The 19,196-nt window shown below is 42.9% G+C and overlaps 1 protein-coding gene across 1 annotated transcript in view; it reads right to left on the reverse strand.

Annotated features, from left to right (window-relative positions):
- Positions 1-277: 277 nt before the first annotated feature.
- The window catches only part of LOC131281378 (tyrosine-protein kinase Drl), a 52,683-nt gene continuing 33,764 nt past the window's right edge, over positions 278-19,196 (reverse strand). The window contains exons 7-12 of the mRNA XM_058310705.1: positions 17,505-17,706; positions 16,509-16,668; positions 14,772-14,921; positions 13,278-13,494; positions 9,622-9,701; positions 278-389 (exon numbers count right to left, since the gene is read on the reverse strand). Of these exons, the coding sequence (XP_058166688.1) occupies positions 278-389; positions 9,622-9,701; positions 13,278-13,494; positions 14,772-14,921; positions 16,509-16,668; positions 17,505-17,706 (921 nt within the window). The remainder of the gene's footprint in view (positions 390-9,621; positions 9,702-13,277; positions 13,495-14,771; positions 14,922-16,508; positions 16,669-17,504; positions 17,707-19,196) is intronic.

Below are 19,196 nucleotides of genomic sequence, written 5' to 3' on the forward strand. Positions count from 1 at the left end.
CCCGTCGTGTCGATGCACGGACGATGTCGTCCTTCCTTCCTTCCGGTCGGGTTCGCCATCGTCATCAGGTGGGGGCACGTCTGGCCGAGGTCTGGTTTGCACATTTTCTCACAGCTCGCACGGGGATGGACGTTTTTCCGACGACGCGCTCGACGTCCATTTCCCTCCTTCATCCGGTATTTCGGCCGGCTTCCTTCGGACCGGTCGTCACGCGGCGAGAATGCAACAGAGCCGGCGAGCCGAGTGAACGTGGGTTGCCACGAACGGACGCCGCACCCTAGATGTACTTGCCCAGGTCGTCGTGAAAATCGTGCAAATAGGCAATTAGCTGGGGGAACGATGGCCGCTGCTTGTAGTCCGCAAGCCAGCAACAGGACATTACGGTGTAGCTGCGGGAAAAGCGGAACAAATGTATGAGAAAAAGAGGGAAAAAGAGAAAGAGTGTGTGTGAGACAGAGGGAGCGAGTTAGGGAAACGAGAACACGGTCGTTAGATTTCTTGATCGATTCCGCACCGAAACAGGCGGCGCTAAATGAATGGAAATGTTTCAACTTTCGAAGCAATTTGCATGCACCCGGAGGGAGGGCCCCGGGGGAAGGGTGTGAGGTAATGCCATTTAATAACAGGGACACTTTTTGGGCCGTTCAAGGATTGGTTTTTTCACCCTTCTTGCTTTTTTTCGCCCGATGTCCGATGTATTTCCGTGCCATGCTTTGGTGCATGCATCGGACATTTTAACGTTAATTTATTCAGGTGTTGAACATTGGCGCTGTTCAAAGTCGGGAAATAGCAAATAACTAGGGGAGGGGAGGGTTTGCCGGAAAAGTGCCAATGCAGTAGCAATGTGTGTTTGTGTCCGGGAGACTATAACTAAATTAAAGTGATTTTCCTTCGAGTGGCAGCAGCTTTGGTGAGCGATAGAGTAGTTAAAGAATTTAATTAAAAAGGACAGACAATTTAGCATCTATCCTTTTTGTTTGCTTGTTACACGTTCGTTTTTCCCAAAACTAATTTAGTCACGTTTCCCTATCAGCTTATCGTGCTGAAAAGTGTGACAAAATGTTCCAGTGCCTTTTTTGCAAAGCCATGAAAAAGAAACTGTGCAGGTTTCAGCGTAGCACAATTTTTTTAAAGTTTATTATTGTTTTTTTAAGAAGCAGGAAATCTGTCATAGTTGTAGGTTTAATAATAAATCCTGGAATAATACTGTAGGCAAATATTTGAAGGTGCAGAAAGAAAACCAACAATAAACAGTGTAGTTATGAAATGCTACTATGATGATGATATAAAAATAATATGTACATTTAATCTAAAACAACAGAACGTTTCGAGCAAAGATGATATAATATTTAACATGAAAACTGAAATAAAAATAATGTAGGGTAATGTGAGGAAATATGCCCTCCTTGAGCGGACAACTTTTATTTCCCGCAATCCAGTCAAGAAAAATAATCGAAATCATCACAGATTCATTTTTGCTTCTCTTTTTACTTCCAAAAATAATAAACCGACGGTAACGCACGAAGATTATTGCAAGCATTTTTGTACGTGTATTTTTGTTTCAGCTGTAACATTCTCGTATTGAACAAATTTTGATATTTTGAGTATTGTGCTTATCATTAACAGCAGTTCATTCGACTCCACATAAGCCGAAGCATGTTACCCTCTGAAGAGGATGTTTTAATTTTTGCTTCCACAACCAAAATGTAAGCATTACGAACCCAATTTTGTTCAGTATTTGTTAATTTATTTGTTTACTTGATTGCAATATATTATTTTAACACTCTTTTTAGCTGAAACTGTCGTTAGGAATTCTTGCATGATTTTAGAAACAATTGAATTTATCTTTTTTTATCTTTTAAATCTGGTAGTAGAGTCAAAACATTCAAAATGTGTAAGACTTGCCAATGAAAATATTCTCTTTCTTTGTTTTGTTTTAAATTGCTGAATTCAGCTAAAAAGGGGCCACACTTTCTGTGGTAGGGGAACAAAACCATCAAAATATTAATAAAAAAGAGTAAATCATGGCAAACAAGCTCATTTAAAATGTATCTAAGAACGTATTTTACAGGCATTTGAGTAAATAAAAAGTAAAACTAGTTTTAAAACACATGTTTTACATATATGTTTTAATAGTACAGCCTTGTAAAAGGTAGCTTATCTGTCGGCACGGCCAATAATATTTTTTAAAGTCACTAAAACCAGCAGATAATCAAAATCTTTTTTAAATTAAACATCATGTCGCAGCGAAACTGGAAGGCAATACTTTCTATCGTATTCTCTACTTTAAGTTTACTATTTATTTTAATCTTACATTTTATGTCAAAATCGTTTAAAGGAAACGCAGGATTATCCGAGAGTACTCTTGCAAGTTATTTTAATAAAAAATATTAGCTATGCAAACATAGCCTAAATTCGGTCCGGCTTGAATCGAATAGTCTTTATCATGCGTCCTATATCTAGAACTTGCAATGAAACCTGTATCGCAAAAAAACAGAACCCAACGACTGTCCGGACCGGAATGTCGATCAGCTCACCCTCGCCAACAGCATGCAGTTATTTTAATGAACTTTTTCGCGACGAAATGGCATAGAACACCCACGACCCATTGGCAATTATTTACGATGGCTTAGAGGCTGTGCGCATCTCATAAAAGCCATTGGACATCGGCATTGGCTCTTGAAAAGTGGAAATAGGACGACAGTTTGGGCGTCTCTAAGCACGGCGCCAGATGGGATCCATTCCGTCTGCACTGCAATAACCATAACCGACGAAATCAATGGAGTGTACCGCGGGAAGAGACACACGATTTATGAACCGTCCCGGCGAGGCGATGGCCGTCCGAAAAATTCATTTCCCACCCAACGCGAAGTGGCGAACGTCTTCGATAATTGAATTAATAAATCTAAAGTGATTAATTTGTCTTTCAATTAGCTTGCCGCACACAACACGATCGTGTCCTGTGGTGAGCGCGTCAACATTTTCAATCGTCCAACGTAATATAAAGTGTTTCGGGAAAATAGATGGTGCGCGGGAAGAAACCGTTTTTTGGTGTATTTATTTCAGTTGATTGTTTCCTAAAGCAATTTCTTTGGCAGCGATGGAGCAGCCATTCGGTTCTCGGTTCAATTGGCTCGCAATGATCTGCGACGATCTACTGGCGAAGGGAAATCGCCAAAGGAACCGAGATGGGCCTGGGGGGACCATGTTTTACGCCACCCATGGTGTCCCAGCCCTGAGTGCAAAAGAGGAGAGTCAAATAATAAATTCGCTGTTGTTTTATGGAGGATTTCACTTTGGCTTGTCCGTTGATCCGGTTTGTCGCGGATCGGTGCAAGAACGCGGGGAGGCATATAATTCGAACGCCCGCTGTACTTATCGTGGCTTTCTTGTGTCTTCCAGTTTGGCCGACGAGGGTTTTTGGGAGGCGACCGAAAAAATATGATTGCCCCCCAACTGCTTAAGCATTCATTATTCAGTTGACTCTGCTTTGCATAAAAGCTGTAAACAATGGTCAAAAACTTGAGAGCCCTCGACACGACGAACGCTCATCCACTGAGGCGCAGAAGGGAATGCTGGCAAAGGATTACGATGGACGAATTGGCTCCGTTTGAGCTAGTTTGCAGGGTTCTTTCCGGCCGGCGGCGTTCGTTTGTGGCGTTACTTGTTTCTTCTTGCTCTGTTGCTGCCATGGCCGGGGGGAGGGCGGGGTTCGTCCGCCGGTTGAAACATCTGCAACTTCCGGATCTGCGGATGGAAGGACCGAATATCATGGATGCTCAACCATGCTGTCGCCTTGTGGACGCCGGACAAGAGCAAGAGCGAAATTAAGAACAGAAATATAACACCAACTACCCAAGAGCCAAAAGAGCAATTCTGCTTATGAACACAATGCGACGAACGGAAAAGGGGACAAGGCTGGGGAGCTTATACTTCTGTTAATTTCATGCTGTATACACATTTGCAGCAACATTGGCCTGCACAGCATCATCATTTTTATGATACTTGGCCGTTGGTAGCAGACAATTGGTCTGTTTGAAGGAGAGGTGAAATCGATTGCTACACAATTAAAAAACAATTCAAAAAGAGAAAACCTGCTCAAAGAAACGTTAAGAAGTAGCGGAACACTAATTAATAAATAGTGAAAAAATTAGCTAACATTTCATTAGCAATTTAAGCTGCTTTCTAGACCAGGGGTCGACACATGTTTCCTAAAAATGGCCCGGTGGTGTAAAAGAACCCGACATCAATTCGGAAAATCAGTTTTCCAATCTAGAAAGTAACATTAACATAATATAACATATTTCAAAGCTTTTGCTTCTACCGTAAAATTTTATATTTTTTCAACATATTGTTCGTTTATTGTACTTTCTATTAATTATTTTTATTTTATTTTGACATTAATAATCTACAAAAATGTACAAAATAATTGAAATAGGTCAGCTTGAAGAATTGATGGTTCAAAATTTGGTTTCGTAATTATATCGAAATGCATTCGTTGAAACTTGTTACATGCTATTTTGCCGCTGCATTGTGGATGAGATCCGCAAGACTGGGTAATTGTACAAGACCCAATAGATCAAATCTCGCCTAGTATTAAACACCTCGTTTTAAACTGTTGATCGTACTTTTTCTAGGAAAAAATGAGTGTGATATCGTGAACAAGTCCGATCAGAGGGTTGTTTTTTCTGAATGTTGTTCTAAATTCTTTTTAAAGGTCCGGATACAATCAGCTGGCGGGCCGGATTTGGCCCCCGGGCCAGACTTTCCCATATGTTAGCAATGGATGTATCGAAAATTGAATCAATGAAAATTTTCATCATGGGAAAATAAAATCAAAAATGTGTAATTCTTACTAACTGAGTTGTGAAACAATTGAAAAATGGACATTGAAAGGTTTCAAAATATGTCAAAATTTGTGGAAAACGGATAAAACACCATTCTTCTGGGTGCTAAGGTTTTCCGTTTAAAAGGCAAACATTGACGAAACAGGAATACGTTATAAAATCTCTAACATTCAGTTTAGGTTTGGATATCACCAAAACAACAAAGTTTTGATAATTTAAAATTCAAATCCAATCACGCGACTTTTGGTACGTTTTCGGATTTTATTTCAATCAAAATTTGACAATTTTCTTATTCGGTGATGTTTTCCCCCAACCTCAGGTCAAGCGCGCCGCCGACATTTGCAACCTAATGACTTTGACGTCAATAAATCAAAGCAAAAACGCATCAACCCGCGGAGGATTTGAAAGTTTTTCGCCTTTTCGGAATGTATTTCGTTATGGAAACCGTTGGAGGAAGAACCGACGAGCGGCTGGAGAAAAAAAAAACCAGACAAAAAATCACGGGACGATGGAAAAGTCTGTCGTAAAGTCGTTTCTCAAATGGAACGAAACTTTACAGTTTATGTGATGGCCCTTCCCACACACCCGATGTTTGGCCCTCAAGACAGTTTCCTCGCCTAAAGCACAGTTTATGATTGTCGTGATACTGACGACACTTTCTGGGGGCCAGCATACTTTAGAGAAGTTTGGCTTTTTGTGTGTGTATGCTTCCTCCACTTTGGGGGTGCTTCGGTGTTACACGAACTGTAACTGAAACATTTCGAAAATAAAAGAAGCAGAGGGCAACGGTTTCGGTTCACATTCTATCCGTCGAGGAGGAAGGCAAAGTGATGGCGTGTTCCAACTAGCGTTGTGTTTTTCTTTCGCAGAGTGGTTAACGAATTGGGTGGGGTGGTTGTTTCATCGTTTGTTTACCAATGTGTGTGTTTGTGTCCTCCGTGGATGCTGTTTCCACCGTTCGGTACTTGTGTCTTATTTAAAAAGTTGAATTATTCAACGCCATTAGCCTGCAAAGCACGAAAAGCCCGCCCGCGACTCTTGGCTGTGGGAAAATCTCCGCGCTGGGGAAAAACAAAATCGGTCCAACTCGGTTCCGTTGCAAGCGATGGACAGCTATTCCCCCTCCATTGGGGTGAAGTTACTCCTTGCATTGCATTTAATGGCTTTTTATTTCCTGTACTCCCGCTTCCTTTTCGACGCTGGATTGCGATATTGTTTGTTATAGTTTTTTATTTCCCGTTGTTTGTGCTTTGAATGCCAGTCGTGCCACCCACAATCCATGGGTTCACTTTTTTGCATTGAGGTTTCGTTCTCCTGCACCCAAACAGCAGCGAGGAAAAGTCGTCCCCAACGTGTCAGTGGTTTAGAGAGATAGTCGTGCCCAGTTTTAGTAACTTTTGGTTTTGCGCGTGCTTCGCCTTGGCGAGCGTTCCTTCCCCAACGCGTTCGGTACAACTTTTTCTTGCAATTCCACGTACATCCATGCAAGCGGTAGCTAATGGGGTAGAAGGCTTGAGCAACTGTACGGAATAAATGAGCATTAAATTTTGTCATTCTGTGCCGGGGGTAGATTCCCCGCCTTCCGATGCTTTCCCACAACATGAGAACGTAGTTTCAAGTAAGAGGATAGTAAAGTACACAACCGTTTCCTTCGTGCGATAGCGATCTACTTCGATAACGTCGTCGTGGAAAAGTGGGCAAAAACAGACAATAAACGGGCTGGGAAAACGGACATTCGTTTTCGCTCGCGAAGGTTGTCGTGATTGTCCAGGAGGATCCCGGGATCGAATGGATCCGGGATGGAAGAGAACATCCAACGTCGCCGACCACTCGGTTGAGGCGTGTCGGGTATGCAAATGCTTTCGCCAAACGGACGCGCGATGTAAGGAAAGGGAGCAGCTAGAAAATGGTTGAAAATAATGCGAATGATAATAGTAATAATAGCCCTAAGGAACGAAAGATGTTTTCCTTGCTGCACGTCGGGCCACTGCCGTTGCTTTTTCGGTAAATATTTAGTCAAGGAATGTTGCTGGCAACTATTAATATCTTGTACACACGATTGTGTCCTTTTGTTTATTTACTCGGCAAAGCAAACCCCGCAAGAGCGTGCCCATTTGCCCGCGCAACTCTCCCACTTCAGGGCATCTCTTGTAAGAAAACTCATGTGGCTTTGTGGCACTTTGAGCGAGTCTCGTTTCAGAATGCCTTCTCGGAATGCTAGCGCAACGGTAATGTTATTCATAAACACCTTGAGGGCTTTTCCGCCCCACGGCCAATCGACTGCCGGCCGGGTCAGTGCCAGCCCCTCTGGCCTGGAAAGCATGTGTGAAGCATTTTTACGATCCGTGCAATGACGTTTTATGGTTGGACATAAAGTGCAACTTTACAACCGTCACGGGTGGCGCAATCGTGCACTAACTTCAGTTCACTTCGCAGAATTTCCGAGGGTGGGGGGGGGGGGGGGGAAGGAGGAAGTTTGTTTTTCGGATGCGGTGGGGTGGTTTGGTTTGGTTTTTCTCACCTTTTGTTTTCCACCAGCGATGGCCGAACGAGAGTATGAACACAAATCAGAAGTATTTTCCCCACACCCCAGGCCGTTGGTGTCGATGATGATGGGGTGGGTTTGTTTTCCCACCCACCCTTCGACAGTAAAATGCAACTTCTGGCATGCCTGAAAGACACACAGTACGGTATGTGTGCGCGCGTGTGTATTTAACGACAGCAATTTGATCATTTGCACCTTTTTTACACGTTTCATGCTCATGTTCGGTTTTTCGCGCGTATCCTCATTCCGGGACAAATTGTTCCACCTCCTCCCCACTCTGCCCGGGAGAGGAATTCAAATTGGCAAACCCTCCTCAACGCTTACAGGCGTGCGTGCGAAGCTCGTAACGTACGTGTGTGCCGCGCACCGGAAGCTAACGATTATGCGAAAGCTCGGCGCACCCGATGGTGAATTGGACGAAATGAAATGTTGCTTTGTGTTACAGGATGAAAATGGCGGAAACAAAATAAAAAGAACAACCCGGCTCTTTACAACATATCAATTTACTCAGCTTGTATGTTAAAACTTCTAATGAAAGGATGCACTCAGCCTCACCGAGCATCCATCTCGGGTGATGATGAAGGATAAACATTTTACGGCCTGTTGTTAGAGATTTGATTATGGCGAACATTTTCCACCCCGTTATGCTTTCGCCACACGTGTGCCGGGAATTAATTTTGGCAACGTTTTTAACGATGAAAGATGAGGCGAGATGGGGTGAGCTGTTTAAGGAGGAAATGTACCGGTTTATGAGCGGTAACGGTAATACGTACAGTTGGAAATTTAAAGCTTTATAAATTCAGCCAAAATAAAGAGTTGGACGAAGAAGTGAAAAGGCGTGATATGATGTGATAAAATCTTTCAATCAATCAGTACTAAAACAATATAGGTGTACCGTTAACAGTTTGTGTAATAATTTATGAATGGTAATGTAGGTTGGGTTCGAATCCCAACCGAGACCGGGACCCTCCCCTGTACGAGAGGACTGACTATCCACGTACAACAGGGCAAACAAGTCTCGTAAGCCCTTAACGGGCAGGCATGACCAACAAGGTCGTTACGCCAAGAAGAAGAAGAAGAAGAAGAATGTAGTATAAAAATCCAATGACCAAATCGTAGATTGTGCTATTGGGGAAGCAGTTGATGCTGTGAAACAGATTTTTAATCGCTTTTTTTTCTGTATATCAAATAAAACATTACTTGAAAGTCGGTTAAGTATTTGCACCGTAGTTGAAATAAGCAATATATTTACAGTCGCTGCCACTGATCTTTACGTCTAACTCAGTCATAATTGAAATAGCGCATCACCTTCTGTCTCTAACGCATCTGAGTTTATCGTTAACTTTTCAGCTTTGGTCTCGTGTTCATCTGGTTTTGTCTTCAGAATTCAATTTTTTCGCAAATTCAATTTTGTCGCAAACAAAACATTGGGTAATTTAGAAGGTATGTAAATATGCAAAATAGTTGTTTGCACTAAAAAGATTATATTATTATTATTTGGCAACCTAAAATGAAGAAAATTAACAAAAACTTAAAGCAATTCTAAAGTTTTGGTCCTGACCAAATTAAAAAACTATATATATCCCCGAGCTCGAATCTCCTCATTTGCGGATTTGGAAATGAGCAAAGAAAAATGTTCTCGGAGAATTGCTAATCGGCGCAAGCTGATTTTAAAGCAATGAATTAATGTTTATTTATGTCACAGTGTAATTATCTAGGAAACCACAATTTTTTTTTTTTTCATTTTAATGTGTTCGACAAGAAACAAAAGCTGATGAGTTAGAAAAAAACTTAGATGCCAAGAACTTTAGAGCCAGGAACTGATGAGCTATTTCTTAATTTGGACAGCAGCCGCTGTTTTCGAGTTAAATTTTTGTGCCAACCGCTGTTTTAATACTAACATAAAAAAATGTTATTCGTGAAACATAATTTTTAAAATTTTAAAGTTACTTTATAATTAAAAAAAAAAACAGTTTCAAAAAATAATCAAATATGTCGACGACATGGAGCTCCGAGTAAAACAAAATACTGCAGTATAAAAAGCACACCATCCTCGAAAGTACTTGATTAAATCGTGTCCATTTCGTCCATCCGCTTAAAGTGTAATCAAAATAAAGGTTCGACATTTCCATAATTTAATCATTCACGCTAACCGATCGAGTGGAAATCGATAAAGAAGAGTTGAACCCGACGGGAGGGAGATGAAAAGCAAAAAAAGGTTATACTTACAACTCGTCCGGACAGTTGACTGGCTGCGCTAACCGATAGCCGTCGCGGAGATAGGCCGATAATTCGAAACAGTCCACCTCCTGTGGAACGTAAAGAGAGAGAGAGGGAGATAGAGAACGGTAGGAAGAGATTGGGATGGAATAATACGGTAAAATCGAAACATGATAGAGGGGTGAGTAGAGCAATACACAACATCACAGCGCATTAAACATAATCCATTACATTACCACTATTAAACGGGCAAATTGAGTCCGAACTCCGAAAGGGGGATGGGTTTCGAAGTCGGGAAGGAAATTCCAACGAGGGCCCAGTCAAAGGCAACCAGGAACGGTACAGGGCTCGGAAAAGGACACCCAAGAAAAACAAAATAGGGGAGCATTAAGAACAATTCATCCGTTCAGGGATGCGTTAAGTGAGTGTGAAAAGCAAATAAAACTCCTGTAAAGGCGGCCTGAGCGAAAGGGGTGAATTGGACGTACGAAATGCACTCGAAAGAGATACCCCGGGTGTGGTGCGAAGGAGCGAAAGAGAACGAGAGGTGTTAAGATATCAAGAATGGAAGAAGAAACGAATCGGGAAGGGCGAAAGGGATCAAAGACAATGAAATAATTCAGTCCCGGTAATCTGCAACGGATGCCGAGCGTCGGTTTCGGTTTCGGGAAAGGGGAAGTGAGGAGCAGGAAATGGGGGAATCCAATATCGAAAAAATGCGTCACATTTGTTTCACTTCCTCTTGAACGCCGGACGACTGGAGGAAGTGACCATTACGATGGGAGTGATAGCGGAGGGAAGGAGTGATTGTTTGCAATTATGTCGCACAGGAAGCGCCAAAGGATCCGAAACATGTTGCAAGGAACACAAGCGAAACTCATAAGACATAGCACACGGACAAAAAAGGGGCCGGTGAACCATACGGGAGTGAGTAAAAAAGATGGCCCCGACAAAAAAAGGATGCTCATAATGGCTGAAAGGAAACGGGAACAAAGCCGGAGAGCAAAACAAAAGAGGAAAAAATTTCTACCAAAATATCTTCCCATACAGCGACGGCCAAGGGAAAGGGGTGTGGGGTTTTTATTGCCCGGCCTGAATATTTTCCTCCCGGCGAGTGGAAAAGCGGAAAACGAAAGGTCGAGGACAGTGTGGAGGTGGCAGATGAAACGAATTCTTTCATGTAATGAGCTGCGTAATGAAAGGATCCATTTGCGCCGGAAGCTGGTTGGTGAGGGGGAGGGACGCTGGAACGGTGGGGGTTGCTCTTGTCCGAGTTGTTGTGAAATTTGTGTTTTCTCAAATGTTTCCTTCCCCCCCACCCGTTTTCCTTACTTCCCCTTTCATCTTCTCTACAGTCGACGATCGCCATTATTACCGCAACCGATTGGACTGAAGCCCGGGCAACATTTCGGTGGTTCCCAAGCGGTGGGTGGAGATAACCATTGGGTGAGTACATAAGAACACATTTTCATGTCGTTTTCCATGCCGCCAAAGTGTTGGCTCAAGCTGCCACCGTCTTCACGCAGCCGGGGCGCATGAAGGATTGAAAACGATTAGGTGGATTTATGAGTGACTCAACAAAGGAGACAACAATGCAATCACGATGATGCCTCCGAGGACGGGAGGAACAGACCACCCTCACCACTCACACCCTTCGTCCGGGAGCTCGAAATGATTATGATTATTGTTGCGCCGTTGAGTGTTATTACATTGGCGGCTACGTCCGCAGGCATGAACCACAAATGGCCGGGGTCTCGGGAAGTAAAACGGGCCTTACATGTTCCCCCGAGAGCACTTTCAAGGATGGGCTTTTTTCCACCCCCGGGAAAAACGTTCCTCAAATGCCAGATGTAGGCTGATCCTTTTCACATCTCACTGGCTGAAAGAAGAATCAATTTAATTAATTGACTGTTGTTTATTATTAATTCATAATCAATGTAATGGTTCGATGATGGAAGACATCGTTTGGCGACGGATGTTAGGTAAAGCGTGTGTGGCTCCCGAAACTCCCGAGCGGACTGTGAAACGACTCCAACACCGTGGGGAAATGTGTTCACATTTTCTGTTTATTTGGTTACACTCGAACGGACACTTTTGACCGTTACGTTTCGGTCCGTTTTGGGGATCCAATAATTTTGGGAAATATTGTTGACAAAAAATCACAAGGACGGGCGTCTTCGTCCGTTCGATGGAGCACACCAGATTAGTGATGTGCGTACTGAGTTAGATTGAATGAGTGAGTAGAATCTTACTATTGGATTGATTGATTTAATTCCTCACGTTCCTTGTTTTTTAATTTCCTTTTTGATTTGAAACCTTATCAGAGATTTGAATCCTTAAAGAATGAAAGAGTAAGTAAAAGAGTTGCTAGTTGTCACATAGATTCAACTCCCAAAGAACGAATTCTGAATTTCATCTGAAGAGTGAGTAAAAAAGTTACCAGTCGCCACGGAGATTTGAATGCGTGCCACAAAACTAATTTCAATTAGGGATTCACATGACAATTAGGGATTCAAATTATAATCAGAGACTCCAATCTAGATCAGAAACTCGATGTCTGTCAGGGTAGTAAAATAAAATAAAATAAAAGAATAAATAAACTAGAGAGAAAGGATATTAGTGATGAATGATGTCTGGTTGGGATAACAAGACCTAACTCTTTTTCTCACTCTTGGGATTCGAATTCCTACTTAGGATTTTAATCTGTTATAGGGATTCCCTATTTGAGACTCCCTATTTGGGGCTCGAATCTCTATCTGCGATTCGAAACCCTCCTTTCGGATTTGAATTGCTAGGGCTGTTAGCAAATCTTTTACTTGCTCCTTCACTCTTCAAGGATTCGGAGCCCTGATAAGGATTCAAATCTCTGTTACAACTAATAGCATATTTTTCGCGTTTTAAAACACAAAAGAGTAACTAAAACATTTGAATCGCCGTGATGATTTAATTCAAATCTCTAAAAGTAGTTTTTATTCCCATCACTACACGAAATGTCCGTCTTTATGCGTCGATGTGGCGCGAGGTTGTCCCATCCAAATTACTGTCGTCGAGTTTGGAGTGGCAAGCGTGTACCAGCGGAACTAGGTCAACACCATCGCCATTATCATTAATGTGAGGGAGGTTTGGGGCAGGCGTCCAAAGTGCGGGACCGTTCCGATAGACATATTACGCTCCGGACTCCGGTCTGGGTTCGCGTCCATCTGTTTGACCTAGCCTCCTCCACGGTTTGGTGTGTCATTTTATGTCCGTTCCGAGAAGTGTCAAAGCGAGCAATCGACCGAGCGATGGACTCTTGTAGGCTTCCTGTGTAGGAGGGAACCGGACTCGTTCGAAGGTGCTTCAACGGCCGGACCATAACGTTGCTGTAAGTGACGAAATCATAAACAAACAGACGGATCCCCTCAACTCCCAGCCATTACCGGCACTAGAGGGAAAGGCGCAAAGGGACATGTTGTCGGGGTATTAAAAACGGGACGAACCGATGCTCGCCTGCTCGATGGGTAAATATAATATTTTAATGCACACAAACACTGACGGCTGATTGTGATTGATGTAATGCCATAATGGAAGGATGGCGGTGCCCTCGTGGGGGCCTTTTCCCATCGCAAAAGACACCCTTGAGTGGGCGATATTAAAAGGCTAGTGTGTTCGGCTCGCCTACTCACCTCGAACGGCATGGCGGCCAGCGTCGCCAGCTCCCAAAGCAGGACCCCCAGGCTCCAGATGTCGCTCGATGCGGTGAAGAACTTCTTCTCGAGTGTCTCCAGGGCCATCCACTTGACGGGCCGGTTCTCGTTGTCCCCGAGACAGTGGTAGTCGTTCGGAAAGACGTCCCGCGACAGCGCGTTATCACAAACCCGAACGTTTAGCTCGATGTCCAGACTGAAAAGTGAGTAGAAATAGGGAAAATTAAAATAAACATATAGAAATCTAGTATAAGTCACACTAGCTTTTGAAACGAAAATCGAAAAAAGACATCTATAACATCCAATGAAAAATCATAGGAAATAAAGTTGCAAATTTAACAAACCAGATAATGGAACACACGCAAAAAACATATTAGTTTAGTCTGCTTATAAGGCTAAATGGAAAATTAGACAACTTCTTGTTGCCAAATATGTTACTATTGTGTATAGATTGCTATTTGTTTTAGCACTTTGCTTGATGATTGGTGTGTTTAGATTTAGATATTTGATTAGATATTTGATAGATCATTTTTTGTTTCTGTGTTTGTTAGTTTTGAGTTTGGTTTATGTGCTTTTCTGCATATTTTACATTTAACAAATATTTTAACTTTATTTGCACAAATTTTTTATCTTTGTTGTATCATAACAAGAAAATTAAAACGAATAAATTGAAAATTTAGTATCAGTAATTCTAATTTTTGTTTATTATAAAAACCGATTTATTGTATAAAACGGAATAAAATACGGAAAAACTACGAATGAAAAATCTTACAAAACAAAGTTGCAAAACAGACAATAAAGTCTACAAAACAATGTGGACAACATATGTAAATAGAAAAACCATCTTTGTTTGATCTGGGTGTAACCTTAATCAGAAAATTGTATAATTTCTAGCACAAAAATACCCAACATGTCAAGATTATTAAAAAAATTAAAATACTGAATAGATAATGTGGAGAGCGTAGATGTTTTAAAAGTAGTTTATTTTTATTCAGTTAGAACGAATTAAATTGAAGACCGCCAAGGGATTAGGTTGAACCGCGGGTCATGGTGTATAATGCGCCTGTGCGTTAGCAAGCCGGGATCAGAAGAATCCAATTACATTTTTCTTCAGCTAAACGTGGGTCGACGTGCAGCCCAAGGCCGTTTCACGAGAGCGATATTCTAGGGTTTTGCTTAAAAAATGTAGTTCGTTCGGAAGGATCGCTGCGGTTCGCCGAAGTCCCCGACAAGGCTGGTTGGTGAGTAACAACAGCGCAAAACCCTCGAGTCTCAAAAGCGGGTTGTGGAAAAAATGTGTTTATGTTTGGGACGACTTTTCCATCCCTCGCCCCCCCGAGGGAAGGCCATCCGATTTTATTCAGTTTCACGTTACAGATGATGTGATGTTTATGCGCTCGATGTCCGTTTGTTCCCCTCCCGGGTGGCGTTAAATGATGGAGCCCATCCGTCCCCGATTCAAAGTACACTTACACACAGTTTCTGGTGGCAATGTCCTTGTGCAGCACGCCGAGCGAGTGTAGGTGCGAGATGCCGCGGGCCACCTGAAGGCCAAACTCCACCAGCTGTCGGGTGCTGAGCTGCGAATTTTGAATTCCGATCTCCCGGCAGCTTTGCAAGTACCTGAAAGAAGCGGAACGGAATCGGACATGAGAACGGACGCGGACGGACAGATTGGCAGAAGATTGGTTTTAAATTTATGGTGATTTGCTTTTGAGGTTTCCCCATCATCTCCCTTTCCACTCCACAAACTGGGGAGTTATTTGCTTGCCTATTGCTCTCCGGACGCTCGGGTTCCGGTTCCGGGGACTTGTTTAGATGAGTTTTCAAGTCTTCGGGCTAGCCGTAGCTCGGGGAGGGAGTTAAAAGGATAATTCGGGCGGAAAAGGGAAGATTTAAAAAAGGTGGAATAAAATGTGTCTTTTTATACGTTCCCTGAAGGGAAAAAAGGCATATGTTTTCGGGATGTTTTTTCGGGACGACGAAAAAAATCCCACAAAAACCACAGCACAGATTGAGTAAACATCTTCAGAAGAAAGGGAAAACGCACACCTAAGAAACTTAGAACAAAGTTTCTTCAAAAATTGCAAATCGTATTGAAATTGATCATTCAAATAATCGAAAAATAAAATTGACGTTCGACGGAAATTCAACGGTTTCGGCGAGAACTTTCCTTCTTTTTAAACCTTTCGAAAGGACTGTGGGGTAACAGAATTTCCCATCCTGTAAGGTTTTCCCCCGGCACCCAGGCATGTTTTCGTCCCACACATTCAACCGAACCCGACGTACTTGTACGGTTTCGAGGAAAAAACAAAGCCACACGAAACAAGCATGTTGTTATGTTGCCCAACATTTATGCTGCAACATGCAAAGCCTGTCCAGAGGCACGAGTGGGTGAAAATTCGAAGAAAATGCTGCTGAGAAAGCTAGCGCCGGGAACAGAATGTTTTTCTCCGATCCATTTCACTTCATCCTATCAAAGCGAAGCGAAGTCGATGGTTTTTCTCCCCATTTCCATTGGACGCTCGGTTAGGGGTTTTTTGGCTTGCTAATGTCTATTTGATAAATGTTTCCCCGTTCTATCGCTGGCCGAGTGGTGGCGCGCGAAGGGTAGCCAGGAGCGGTTTCTTAAGAAATCAAAAAGAATACGGAGAAAAGGGCGGATGTGGAAAGGATGACATTTCGTTTGTTGCTTTGCATCGCGGCCACCATCGTGGGGCACCAAGATGGCGCGGGGGTTTTTGTTTGTCTCCGCGTGTCGTGCCAACGCTGCAGGTGGTTTTTCCGGCCGAAAACGGGTTCCTTGGCCTCGAAACGTCTTTAAAGACGTTTCTTCCACTCGCTTCGCATTGGAAATGCGGAGTGTTTGTATGTGTGGGACTTTGCCTATCGTTGTTTTTTGTTTTGTGAAAACAATAAAAAAAAACACCTAACACGACTCGTGAAATCGAGCCCGACAAAAACAGTACGCTGTCATGTAATGTTTATTCAGGAACTGATCCCGGGTTGGGATCGTTTTTCCGGCCCCGCTGCTTGGCGTTTTCCCAGTCGGGCTGTGTTGTTTTGGCCCCGTTTCGTATCGTTTCCGGCCACTGTCTATCAGTTGCAGTTTGGTGCAAAATGCCTCCGAACCCAGGAACCACCCCGACGGTGGCGCCGGGCAGTAGATAAATCTTCGAACATCGGTGCAGGGAGCTTTGTTTTACTTACAGTTTGAGATTTCCTTTGGCGGTGAGCGGATAGGCAACCTTCGGTGGCCCCGAAAGTTCGGTCACCGCAGCGACCGGGAAGAGGATGTTCGGGTGGGAGATGCCGCACAGAGTCGAACCTTCCGATAGTAGGTAAGCCACCTGACTCAGCGAGGCACCATCTGGGGAGAGTGGAGAAAATGTTGTAGTTTTTATCTTTAAGGATTGGTTTTCTTTGAACGCCACTTGTTCTCTTAATGTATAGCATTGGTAAATAAAGAAAGCTTTGGTTTTCCTTTTATTTTTATTTTCTTCTATTCATCTTTTTTCTACTGATTGCCGGAAAATTAAAGTTAAAAAAAGATAAATCGATAAGGAATATATCGAGTTGATGTTTTATATTTTAATTACATCATCCTACTGCTATAAGGGAAAATAAAAAGGAGATTAATTGATTTTATTGTTAAACCACGGCCAATTTCATTCGACAGCTTTCTTAGAGTTATGAAGTCCAAATTTAAATTATGTCTAGGAAATATGAAGGAAATTAAAAAAAACGAAAAAAAATCGAAACGTGTATGGAAACAAAAATTTTTCAAAACTTACTTTAATTTATGAAGAAAATCAACAACATATTTAGGTAATATGAACAAATAATATAATTAAAATCTAAATGAGAAAAGTCATTTCAGTGAGTTAAATTTGTCTTTTGTTTCCATATTCGTTATATAAAAAAACATGCAAAAATTAAATAAATCATGTACTAATATGGAACAAACAATTGATGGTACCTTTCTTCATTTGTAGCATAATTAGAAATCATGCATGCTTGGAGCAAATACAATTTAATGATAATTTAATTGCATGCTTTATGAAAAACATGCAGCAAAGGTGTAAAAATAATGAAAAATCATGTCAAAGAGATGTTAAGAAAAGGAATAACCATACACGTCTACATGGAGGAAAGCTTCCTAGCAAAAATTGTCAAAAATGCCTTTTAAAACATGCACCGACTTACCAACAACAGTCTTGATCAACACGTCTCGCGTTTCGCCCAGAGGATGATGCAGGATGCCGCTGTAGATCCTGCCGTACGTGCCCTCCTGGACGAGCTGCTGGCAGATAATGGTGCCCGGGGACACGGCGATCCTTCGCAGCTTGTCCTTCGGGTTCGAGCCGTTGCTGTGGATGCTCCGGGCCGGCGTCGACAGGCTGTAGACCTGCCGGGAGAAAAGCGAACCATTAGCGTACCGTCTCGGCAAAAGGCGTGCACACAAGATGGTGCCCCCGGGTGCTGGTGGGAAAACCCGGATTTGCGGCAAATCACAGCCAAATGAACAATGCCAAACCAGTAAAAAGTCTCGTTCACTATTCTCACGACGACGTTACGGGATTTAGGCTGCTCTCGTTAGCCCGGCCCGGTGACTGGCTCGAGCTTTGGAGGATATTTCCAAATTTCGGCACGGCCCGTCCCTTTTCTGCCATTACTGGGCTGACACATAGAGCCGCTTTGTTTTTTTTACTGTACCTCAGCACGGAAGCGACCGAGCGACGAGAATATTAAGGTGAATCCTTTCGTCGTTTGGTGCCCATTTTCGGCTGCCTATTTGCGTCAACGACTGTCATTGCTTATTAGACGACGAAAGCTGTCCGCCACCGAGCCTTTGGGTACTTTTTTTTTTTTGAGGGAAAACGGAAACAGGTCGAAGGACACTGGGAGGGACGGTTCGCATCGGATTTCACCTACCGGGCTGCAGGATTGCGTGTCGAGAAGACATTTCACACGTTTCCGGGGCAGCTTGAGAAATGAGCCCATTGGTCTCCCCCCTCGCCGCCCCTTTTCATACCAGATAGTCGAGAAAATCAAATTTCAGGGCCTACGATCGTTGAAGGCGTCGTAGTGAGCTGCCACACAGCTTTACGACGAAAAACAAGGACCAACGGCGAAGAACGTCATGTCCAGGATCGAACGACGACCACAAGATGGAAAGGATCACCGAACGACCCGACAGACGGTGTGTGTGTATGCGTGCTTTGGGCCGATGGAATTGGTTCGTTTGCGTCTTCATACTGCCGATTGGGATTGGCAGGGGCCATGTTTATGGCATTTCATTGATGATTAGAGAAATTTGATAAGCCAACTAAAGCTGCGCCAGCACAGCAATCGTGTCGGAGAGTGGGCCCGACGGAGAGACAACACATAAACCCGGTGTTTGTCGGTGTTTGGCAAATCGGTTTGCCGTGAAGTTAATGCCCCGGCATTGGGCTCGGGCTAGGTATTGCTTTCATTAAGCTTTGGATTAGTTTCGCTCTTTGAACGGATTGTGAATGAGATCGGTGATAGCGAGGTGATGGAGATGCCCGATAGCCTTCAAGGATGCGATTCTTCGAGCCGGTCGCGGGAAGGGCGTGTGGTTTTGGTAGGCTTTCATTAGCACCAGGCAATTGTTTCAGCTGGTTAGATCTTAATTTTGATATGGGTTAAAGTTTACTTTAACTCGATTTGTTTCTGAGGTTTTGTTTATAGAATTTTCGGAACAATCAACGAAGTCCATGGAGATAGTATATCTAAAGTAAATTAATTATTCATCGTACAATACGAATTACATGGAGACAGTTTCCATCAGTTTTAAATTCATGTTTGAAGAAGAGAAACAAAGAATAACATTTTAAATATTGAGTCAAAACCGCTTTCGCGTCTGAGAGCTAG

Source organism: Anopheles ziemanni, chromosome 2, assembly GCF_943734765.1.
Source record: "Anopheles ziemanni chromosome 2, idAnoZiCoDA_A2_x.2, whole genome shotgun sequence".
NCBI lineage: Eukaryota > Metazoa > Arthropoda > Insecta > Diptera > Culicidae > Anopheles > Anopheles ziemanni.